Source organism: Arachis duranensis, chromosome 9 (genome assembly GCF_000817695.3).
Source record: "Arachis duranensis cultivar V14167 chromosome 9, aradu.V14167.gnm2.J7QH, whole genome shotgun sequence".
Lineage (NCBI taxonomy): Eukaryota > Viridiplantae > Streptophyta > Magnoliopsida > Fabales > Fabaceae > Arachis > Arachis duranensis.
In genome coordinates, this window is record NC_029780.3 from 86,266,403 (window position 1) to 86,278,146 (window position 11,744).

The window sequence follows — 11,744 nt, forward strand, 5'->3', positions numbered from 1 at the left end:
TTGTTCAATCAAGAATTATTTGACAAAAGATGTTTGAGAATGAACTGATTGAGGAAAAGGTCTTCTCAAATTTTCTGATTGAGGAATCAAGCGGAATTTATCTTTCGACTACACACGTGTGTAGAATAACTTTTAAGAATGAGTCACGTATAGTAAATACGGTCGATGATCGTAAAATTATATGCTAACATTGATATAATATTGTTTCAGATATATGTTTTGCAGGCATCAAAGGAAAGTGTTGAGTTATTTTTTAGTGGAGTTTAAATTATTTATTATTTATTGGAGAACTTTGTGTATCTGTTGTTCATTTTGAGTCGATTTCGATATGTCCTTACTTGACAATAAAATAATATATAAAAATTTGTTGGTGGGTCTAAGTATTACTAAGTTATTTATTGTCACATTGAGTATATATATATATATATATATCTGATTTATTGGAGAAAGTAAATTACTAAAACCAATTAATAACTATTAAAGTTAATACATTTAACACTAGATTAAAAAAAACTAACAATACATAACATATTATCTTTTTATTATAATTCAAATTAATCTTAACAAAATAACTTAAAATTATAATTTCAATCTTATCACGTGCATGGCACAGGTCATTACACTTGTATTATTACTACATTTTAGTGTTTGTTACATTGTTAGTCTTTTCAATCAACAAAGACAAAACTATTTTACTTTGGTTGTTTTTGTTAAATTAAACGTATTATAATAATTAATATATATTAAATAAAATAAATTTTATTTTTTCTGTCCCCATAACATTATTATTATTAATACAATAATCACAACTACAACTACAACTACGATGGTGCAACTACTGAAATACCTCAAAAGAAAGGCATTTTTTTGGCAATGAACAGAACAAGGTAGCATCATGCATGCTATGTAGCCCTCACAATACATGGTAGAGGCAGAACTTTGTTTAATTTGGACAATGTATTATTTATATTATTTTTTTATCAATTTAAATTTTTAGGACGAGTAGTATTATAATATGGTATCAGAGTTTTATATTCGAAATGTCTAAAATTTGATCCTTGACAAATTTCAAAAATAAAAAAATGGCATAATAAGACAAATAGACAAAGAAAATAAGGCCTATGCAAAATCAAGTAAACTCAAAAGAGACTATTGCTTGAGAGAAAATATTAAAGATATAACTATTATGCAAAAATCAAGTAAACTCAAAAGAGACTATTACTTGAAAGAAAATATTAAAGATATAACTATTTATGTTGTCTTTTTATATCAGTTTAAACTTTTAGGATAAGTAATATCATAATACCCCCAATCCCCTCCCCCTCCAAAAAAGGTTTAAAAAAATAGTTCTACTTAAAAAAAAATTAACTTAATTAATTAAATTGTTATGATTTCAACTCACTTACATGGTGTTCAACACTTATTCTCACTATTCACTTAAATTTTTTACTTCAAACATAAATATGTGGAATGGGCTTCAAGAAGAAAAATAAAAAACGTCATTGCCCAAAAATTTGGAAAAAAGAATGATGTATTTTTATTCCTTTTTTATGAACAACAATAAAGAAGAAAAGGAAAAAAAAAAAAGAGAAACAGAGAAACAACAATAAAAAAAACTATCCAAGGTCCTGCATTAATAGAAAAAAAATAATGCAGTTGGAGGTTGTAGCCAAACCACTTCGTCATCAACATCACAAACCCTTCTTTTAGCGAGCAAATTTGCAACTTTATTCGAATCTCTTGTTATGAGTTCAAACGAAACTTTCCAATATACTCTCATCTTCAAATAAAAGATCATTTTAACGATTTTTATTAATTTTACGATGGCAATAAGGTAATTTTCACCTAGATACCAGGTCATATGCCTTTAGACAGTCAGACTCATACACCGCGAGCTTGACTCTAGTTTAAACAGTATGATGTAAATCTCTCCATATGTTCTAAAGCTATGCTCTAATTACATTGACACCATCAATTCAACTTGCTCCTCCCATCACCCAGTTGCTAGAATTATTGCATAAACACCACCTAAAAATAGCATTTTCAATCGATAATATTTTTAAACTACCATCGCAATTAAGCTTAATTGCATCAAGTTTAGGGACTCTCCAATTAAAAGATTTCATGCTAAATGAGAAGTGGACTTCTGGGATTATAGTAGAACTAAACAAAACACTTCACATTCAAACTCTAAATGTAATCTCACTATAAGAGTTGAAGGAACCATAAAATATACCACCATTTCCATCTTGCCAAATAGCCCACACCGTTGCTACAAAGATATAGTTGTTGTCATTTTTGAAACCTTGCTTGAACCAATCGAGAAGATCCGGATGAAAAAAAATTAACATCGAGAATCTCATATAACGCAAAACTAGCTTCATCGTATCGCAGTCTCGAAGAAAATGCATAATTATTGTCTTTAGAAGATGGATATACATCTAGTACAAATATTAGAAACAAAGAGATTTTGTTAAAATGGAACTACTAAGTTAGTAGAAAAGAATAGAGACAAAGTCACACCAAAATTTAACTTTTTCTAGTATGTGAATTTTCTAAAGCCAGGCCAATTAATATCTTCAACCTAATTAACTTTCTTTTTAAGCAACCACTTATATCCAGATTTAACTAAATATAACTTAGAAGTAGAGCTTGTCCACATCCAATCCGAATTACCATTCATAGCACAAATAGGAGAATAATTCATAATATCATCCTTTATTTTATCAGGAATGAAAGAATAAATTCTTTTCAAATACTAAGAATCATTCTTATATATATCCTTAATTCTCATGTCTAATTCAATAATTTTTAAAAATTTCACTTTAGCATTCACTGGACCCGATTACATCCAATTATCAAATTAGAAAGATTTATTAAACGAGTCAACTTTTTATGCAAAATTTTCACTAAAAATAGCGGCAGCATGAGAAGTTGCCTTCTAAATATGAGACAAAGAACCATTGGCAGTAACCTTAAAAATATTTCTATTTTTAAGATATTTGTGAAGCATAAGCTAGACCCATAATTTATCATAATTATTTGTTAATTGTCAAACTAGTTTTTCAATAATAAGTAAATCAAGAGTTCCTAATTGCAAGACTTCCATATTTTTTAGGAATAGTTAAGGTTCTCCAAGAAATTAAATGTAACTCCGACTAGTAGCACTACCATTCTAGATAAACTTTTTAACAGCCGCATCAATATTCAAACACATAGAGCTCAGGAAAAAGACTAACTTGCATTCTATAGATAAGAATAAAAGATAAAACAAGTTTGGCTAGGAAAACCTTATTAGCTCTATTGAGGAATCTCCCTTTCCAAGAAGCAAGTCTATTCCAAATCTTGTCCGTCACATTATTAAAATTCACTTAATAATTCTAGTATGCGTGAGAGGCACCCCAAGATATTATCCAATGAGTTAGCAAATTGGATTGATGAAATACTTGTATAGAGATCTTTCCACTGCAGAGAAACGTTAAGAAAACATATTGTAAAACTTGCGAAATTAGTGAATAATTAGATAATAAATTAATTATTAATCAAATAAATTAGAAAACAAAATTTTATAGTTTAATATGATATAGCTAATTAAAACAATAATTTTGACACCAATTTTAAAGAATTTGACCCAAAATTGAGGCGAACGGGCCAAATCAAACGAACTGGGCCCATAATGGCCCAAGGCCCAAATCAAACCATATTAATGAAGAGCTTAGATATTCCATCCTCAAACCTTGAGGAAAACACGCTGCACAAGAGGAAAGGGGGAGGAAGGTGATACCAAAAACCCTTGCCTAATCTAAATTCTCAATAACTTTTGATCTTGAACTCCGATCGCCGCACTGTTTGCGGCCACGCATTCATGTTGAAATCTTCCACAAAACGCATCTAACAATTTGGTAAGAAATTAGATATTTCTCTCCCAATCTCTCTCTCCTTAAATTAAAAAATATTAGTTTCTTGAGCTTTGAGATTTTGTGATTTAATGATGTTAGGTGTGCTCAAGTGGTGCGGAATCACTGGACCTTGTCCCAATTTTCCGTTGGTAAGGTGAAGGATCTTTTACTCTTGTGAAATTGTGTATATAGAAAACTCTATATTGATTTAGTGGTGTTTATATGATATTGGATTGAATTATATGTATTAATGGCAAATTTATAGAGTTGGAAGCTTGAGCATTGGACTTGGTAGCTAAATTTTCTATTTGGAGAGGTTTGGAGCCTTGGATTTTATGGAACAGTGGTCAATTATGACATTTTGAGATTAACGAGAAATTGACCAATATATGATTTTGGTTTCTCGTATATAATATGTAATGTGTCGTGAAAACTTAGGCTAGATGACCATAGGATAAGTTTGGATTGAATGTTTTGTTGTTGAGGTGATTAGGGAACTAATATGTATATGTGTGCAATGAATTTGAGAATTGATATATGTATGTGAATATTGAAGAGTTGTGAAAGATGATTGATGAGTGAATTAAAATGTATTGTGTGATTTTGGATTGTCGAGATTGAGAATGTGAATGTTAGGATTCTTTATAAGATTAATTATGTGTTATGTTGTGTTGGCTCATGGTATGATTGTGGTGGAAGGTTGATGGATGATATATTGAATGAATAATAATGTTATTTTAAGGTTTGAGTATGGAATTATGTTTGATTATGAGTTCTTGGGGTTGAAGTTGATGAGTAAGTATGCTGGTGGGTTGTGAAATGTATGAGAAGGGTTAAGATTGAATTTAGCTTGTTTTAGGTTGATTAAAAACTTGGTATGTTTGTTTTGAGTTGGAAAACTTGGTAAAAATAGAGGATGATGTTTTTGATAAAAAAAATTGAATTTTGGCCGAACTTTGGTGAGCCATAACTTGGTTTTCAGACCTCAAATCTTTTACAAACTTATTTCATATGAAAATTAGGTTTGTGAAGTTTACACCGTTCAAAGAATGGATAAAAAATATTTTAAAATGAAAACATTATGCGCATAAGTAGTTTGGAATGCAAAACTGAAAATTCTACAGCATTCAATACTTTTGCCAATTTGTAGATCTTGTGTACGTGACCACTGCATGCGATGCGACCAACCTTTTTGGGATTAGCATCTTGTGTATGCGAGCAGGGTGTTTACGTACGCGAGCAGGGGTTTTTGAGGGGTTGCGTACGCGACCACCTGCACGCGACGTGACCAACCTTTTCGGGTTGGGCATCTCGTGTATGCGAGCAAGGTGCTTGTGTTCGCGAGCAGGGAAAAACTCATCCACGCGTACACTGATAAGCGGATATTTTATACGCTTTTTGGCATTACTTTCATAGAGTTTTAGTAATATTTTGTTGAGTTTTAATATGTTTTAGTAGGTTTGAGTGTAAAATTCACATTTTTGGATTCTACTTTGAGTTGTTGTGTGTTCTTATGATTTCAGGTAATTTCTGGCTGAAATCGAGGAGTCTTGGCAAAGTCCAAGTCAGAGGCAAGGAAAGTGTAGCAGATGTTGTCAGATTCTAACCTTCATGCACTCAAACGAGCATTTTGGGAGCTACAGAGGTCCAAATGATGCATTCTGAATGGCTTTGGAAAGTTAACTTTCAGAGCTTTCCAGCAATATATAATGGGCTATACTTTGTTTCGAAGGAGAGTGGCCATATTGGCATTGAATGCCTAAAACACCCCCTTTCTGGCATTCAACTCCCCAAGGGGACTCAAGCCAGCGTTGAACGCCCAATTCACCCCCTTTCTAACGTTCAACACCACCCAAAGAGTACAAGGCAGTGTGGAAAATCCCCCTAATGGGCGTTCAACACCCATTCCTCAAGTTAGATGCCAAGCTCAACCCAAGCACTCAACCAAAGTTGGCCCAAGAGTGGATTTTCGCACCTCTAGTATAGTCTATCATATTTTTGTACTTATTAGTTATTAGGTTATTATATATAGGAGAAGATCACCGATGTTTAGATCTTCTTCCGCCTTTATTTTTGAATACATTACTTTTTGTACAGTATGAGCAACTAAACTTCCTAAGTTAGGGTTATGTACTCTTCTGATTCTCATGAATTAATAATATTACTGTCTCAATTTCAATACATGTCTGATTCTATTCTTTGATGCATTCTCGTTCTTCAATCTTATGAATTGGGGGTGAAATGTGACATTCACTTACCTGAGGTATTACTTGGACGACCCGGTGCACTTGCCGGTTCAGTTGTGCGGAGTTAAATTTTGCGCACCATGTTTTTGGCGCCGTTGCCAGGGATTGTTCGAGATTGACAAACTACCGGACTATCTTGTTTCTTAGATTAGGTACTTTTTATGGTTTATTTTCTCTTTTACTTGTGTTTCTTGTTTTCTTTTCCAAAAACATTTTAAAACCTTTTCTTTTCTTTAGTAATCTTTATCTTTTGTTTGAGTCTTGTGTCAGTTTTTAAGTTTGGTGTCCCTTTTTGCTTTCATATTTTTCTTTGAATTTTCGAAATTGTTCTTGTTTTCTTTCTTGATGTTCAAAACTTTCTTGGTAATTCTTCTAGTTTGATTTCAAAATTTTTAAAGTTGGTGCCTTCTGGTGTTTTTCTTTTAATTTTTGAAAAAAAAAAACTAGTGCCTTTGATCTTAAAATTTTTAAGTTTAGTGTCTCTTAGTTGTTTTTCTTTTTCCTTAATAATTTGAATATATATATATATACAAAAATATTTATTTTATCTTTATTCAAATTTTTGAAATCTTTGCTATCTTTTCTTGTCTTGGTTTAAAAATTTTAAATTTGGTGTTTTCTTGTTGGCAAAGTTTAAATTTTGAAATTTTAAAATCTTATCTTTCCTTTTCTTTGAATTTCAAATTTTGATATCTTATCTTATTTTAAATTCAAATATTAAAATTCAAATTTCAAAATCATATCTTATCTTTCTAGATTCTTGATCTTTATCTTTCTTATCTTTTGATTATCAAATCTTATTTTAGCTATCTTGTTTTAAAAATTTCAATTTTGAATTTCAAATCTTTAAAAAAATCTTTTCAAACCTCATCTTATCTTATTTGACTTATTCTTTCAAAAAAAATTTTTAATTTCAAATCTTTTCTTGACTTTCTCTTTCAAAATTTTCAATTCAATTCTTTTTCTTTCCAATTCCTTTTAGTTAGTTACTTGTTCTATCTTATTTTAATTTTAAAAGTTTAGTATCTCTGTAATTCCTTTTCTCTCTCTTCTATTTTCGAAAACTTCCTACTTTTCTCTCTCTCATTATTTTCGAAATTCCTCTTCTTCTTTCTTTCTTTATTGTCAAAAATTTCATCTCTCATACCCTCTCTATTTTCAAAATTATTCTTTTAAGCAAAACACACCTTTATTTTCTTTTTCTTCTTATCTCATTGGGAGTTCTCTATACTCTGACATAGAAACTCCCATTCTTTCTCTTTCTTGGTTCTCTTTTCTTGTTTATGAGCAGGAACTGAGGTACAGAACCTCTCTTTGATCATGAACCTGAGAGGACTCTAAGAAAGCGTTTACAACAAGCTAGAGCACAGCACTCCGGAGGAGACCTCATAGAGCTTTTCGAACAAGAAGTTGAAAATACAAACATGGCAACCTATCCTAATGATGGAGGAGACGCAAGGAAGGTCCTTGGTGACTTTACTGCCCCCACTTCTGACTTTTATGGGCGCAGCATCTCCATACCTGCCATTGGTGCAAATAACTTTGAGCTGAAGCCTCAACTGGTCATGCTAGTTCAACAGAACTGCCAATTTCATGGACTTCCAGAAGAAGATCCCTATAGATTCATCTCTCATTTCTTGTAGATCTGTGATACTGTCAAGACCAATGGAGTGGATCCTGAAGTTTACAAGCTTATGCTTTTTTCCTTTGCTGTAAGGGACAAAGCTAGGCTCTGGCTGGATTCTCAGCCTAAGGAAAGCATGGACTCTTGGAAAAAGGTGGTCAATAAATTTTTGACCAAGTTCTTTCCACCTCAGAAACTCAACAAGCTTAGAGTGGAAGTTCAAACCTTCAGACAGAAAGAGGGTGAATCCCTCTATGAAGCCTGGGAGAGGTACAAGCAACTGATCAGAAGGTGCCCTCCTAATATGATCTCAGATTGGACCATTCTAGATATTTTCTATGGTGGCCTTTCTGAATTGTCTAAGATGTCATTGAAACAACTCTGCAGGTGGATCACTTCACTTGAAGAAAATGCCTGAAGAGGCATAGGAACTCAATGACATGGTTGCTAACAACCAATATATGTACACTTTTGAGAGAAACCGTATGAACAGTGAGGCTACTCAGAAGAGAGGTGTCATGGAGGTAGACACTCTGAATGTCATATTGGCTCATAACAAGATTTTGACCCAACAGATCAACATGATTTCTCAGCATTTGACTGGAATGCAAGCTACAACTGGCAGCACTCAAGAAACCTCCTATGAAGGAGATGCCTATGATCCAGATCAACCCATGATGGAGGATCTTAACTATATGGGAAATTCCTCAGGGAATCCCAACAATGAGCGTTATTGAAACACCTATAACTCATCATGGAGGAATCACCCCAACTTTTTATGGAGGGATCAACAGAAGCCTCAGCAAGGCTTTAACAACAATCAAGGTGGAAGAAACTGGAATATGTTCAATAAGAGATCATTCCCACCTTCTCAGCAATAGATGGAGACTTCTAAGCAGAGTCTCTCAGACTTAGCCACCATAATCTTTGATCTCTCTAAGACCATTCACAGTTTCATGACAGAAACTAAGTCCTCCATTAGGAATATGGAGGAACAGATTGGTCAGCTCAGTAAGAGGATCCCTGAGATCCCTTCTAACACTCTTCCAAGTAACACTGAAGTGAATCCAAGAGAAGAGTGCAAGGCCCTCAGAATAGGAGTTGAGGCCGAAACAAAAGAGGAGCTTCTAGCATTGAACGCCAGCAAGGGAGTAGCTGAGTGTTCAACGCCCCTTAGGGAGCAATCATTGGCGTTGAATGCCAAAATAGGAGAGGATGGGCGTTCAATGCCTACTAAGGACCCTCCTATTGAAAAACTAAAGGAAATTAGAGCTCATAAGGAGACCATAGAGTTTTCTTTGAATGCCCTTTTACAGATTATGGAGTCTGAAGAATACTCTTCATCTGATGGGGAAGACGAAACTAGGGAAGAGCAATTTTCTCGGTACTTGGGAATCCTCATGAAGCTGCATGCCAAATTCTGTGCAACAGAGGCATTGGAGGAGGAACCTCTAGTAGTTACCAAAGAGTGCAGTATCCTGATTCAGAAGAAGCTGCCTCAGAAGATGCCAGAGCCCGAGAGTTTTCTAATTCCCTGCATCATAGGAACAATAACCTTTGAGAAGGCTTTGTGTGATTTTGGGTCAAGCATTAACTTCATGTCTCTCTCTGTAATGAGAAGGCTGGAATCCTAGAGGTGCAAGCTACCAACATTTCCTTAGAAATGGCAGACAGAACCCTAAAAAGGGTGTATGACATGGTAGAGGATGTCCTAGTGAAGGTTGAAAATCTTTACATCCCTGTAAACTTTATAATCCTAGACAGTGGAGAGGGCAAGGACGAGTGTATCATCCTTGGAAGGCCATTCCTAGCCACTGCCAAAGCCATGATTGATGTGGAAAAGGGAGAGTTAGTCTTGAAGTTGCATGAGGACTGTATCTTGTTCAAGATGTCCAAACGTAGCTCCCCATCTGACCAAGAGGTACCACTACACAGCACATAGTGTTCGAACCTTCTCTCTATGCAGAGCTATACAGAGCCCCCAGACACCAACTCTAAGTTTGGTGTTGGGCAAGCTTCATCAAGAACTGAGAAGGCAGACACCAAGAAGAAGGTACCTAAGGGCTGGAGGGATAAGAAGATCCTTACTGAAGGCCTCTCACCTTGCATGAGAGTTGTCTTCACAGACAACCTAGTCATTCCACACATCGTGAATAGAATCCTGTCTCTAGAGCATGTGGAGCTCATCCATGAGAGCACAGGAAAAAAGTTCACTGTAAAGGGTGAAGTTTTGAGCCCCTATCTATCTTCGTAAAGGAGCTGCCCATCAAGCTGGTAACGGTAAAGAAGCGCTTGTTAGGAGGCAACCCAACCATGATCAAGAGTATTTCTTTTTTTTTTTCTTTATGATTATTTTTAATTGAGTTAGATTAGTTTATTTTCATAATTATTTCCTTTGCTTTCTAATGTTTGTGATCATGTACAATCTTTAGAACAGAGACAGAGACATTCAGAGATGGAACCAGAACACCCTGGAGAGATCCCCTTGCTAGTGTTGAACACCAGACAAGGAGGAAAATGGCGTTCGACGCCCATAAGGGAGCAGGAGCTGGCGTTGAAGAGCTGTTTGCCTTTCTACGGCTTCGCTATCGCTCCTATGAAGTGGTGGCCTTCTAGAAGCTTTGCAAGAAGCAAGCAAGATGAGGTCGCTCAACTCCGCTCGTTCCGTACTTGACACCAGAATGAAACCATTCTGGGCGTTCAACGCCCTTGAGAGAAAACACACTGACGTTGAACATCAGCTAGGAAGTAAGGTTGGGCGATCAATGCTCACCAGGGAGCAGAAGCTGGCATTGAATGCCAGCCAGGGAGCAAGGCTAGGCATTCAATGCCCACAAAGGGGCAGGGAATTCGAATTCCCTAGCCTCTCAAGACTAGTGGACCCCACAGAATTTCCACCTACCCCACCTACCCTACTCTCTCTCTCTCTCTCACCTTTCTATACTTTGAAACCCACACCCCACTCCTCCATCTTCCCAATACACACACTTCCCTAAACCCACTTAATTTCCTCACCCCCATAGCCGAACCCTAACTCACCTTTCCCTATAAATACCCCCTTCATTCACCCCTTTCATACACACATAATTACAACTCTATCATCTTTCTAACATTCTACATTCTACACAACACTTTCTTCCCTAACCACCCCACAAGGCCGAAGCCTATTCCCCCTTTCTTTTCCATCTATTTTCCTCCTTCTTCTACTTCTTCTCTTGTTATTTTGCTCAAGGATGAGCAAAGTTCTTAAGTGTGGTGTTGGAAAACCTTTGTTTTTTGCTTTTCATTCACATTCATAGCAACCAAAGTAAGAGAATCCTCTAGAAAGAGAAAAAGAAAAACGATTGCTTTTGCCTCCAAACCTTGGGAAATGAAGAGATTCCTTACCAAGGCTCATCAAGAACACTTCTATGATGTGGTGAAGTACAAAAAGGTGATCCCCGAGGTCCCCTTTAGGCTCAAAATGGATGAGTACCCAGAAATCTAACAAGAAATCTGGAGAAGAGATTGGAAAGTTCTAGCATATCCCATCCTGTTGGAATCTTAATGGTGCAAGAGTTCTATGTCAATGCATGGGTCACTAAAAGGCATGATATTAGTGTGAACCCAAGCCCCAAGAATTGGCACACCATGGTCCGAGAGAGACTCTTGGATTTCAGTTTGGAAAGTGTAAGAGTGGCGCTCAAATTATCACATATGCTAGGAGACCCACACTCTTACACTAGAAGGGTCAATACTGACCAAAGGTTTGATCAAGTGCTTACGTAAATTTGTGTGGAAGGAGCACAACGGAGAAGGGATGCACAAGGCAGGCCATACCAACTAGGTAGGCTTGACTTCAAGCCCATGGCAAGAGAATGGTTGGAATTTATCTAATGCTCTATCATCCCGACAAGTAATCGTTCTGAGGTTACCATAGACCAAACAATAATGATCCATTGCATTATGCTTGGAAATAAGGTGGAAGTACATGAG

General features: G+C 35.6%; 1 protein-coding gene and 1 non-coding gene across 2 annotated transcripts; one reads left to right on the forward strand and one right to left on the reverse strand.

Annotated features, from left to right (window-relative positions):
• Positions 1-7,971: 7,971 nt before the first annotated feature.
• LOC127741976 (small nucleolar RNA R71) lies at positions 7,972-8,078 on the reverse strand. The gene has a single exon (XR_008003163.1). It is a non-coding gene; the product is annotated as a small nucleolar RNA R71 (small nucleolar RNA).
• A 572-nt stretch (positions 8,079-8,650) lies between these two features.
• LOC107466085 (uncharacterized) lies at positions 8,651-9,403 on the forward strand. The gene has a single exon (XM_016085064.1). It carries the CDS (start codon positions 8,651-8,653, stop codon positions 9,401-9,403), a length of 753 nt encoding a protein of 250 aa, XP_015940550.1.
• Positions 9,404-11,744: the final 2,341 nt, after the last annotated feature.

Excerpts from the sequence above, each read along its gene's own strand:
- LOC107466085 (XM_016085064.1), top strand. The coding sequence starts at position 8,651 with ATGGAGACTTCTAAGCAGAGTCTCTCAGACTTAGCCACCATAATCTTT.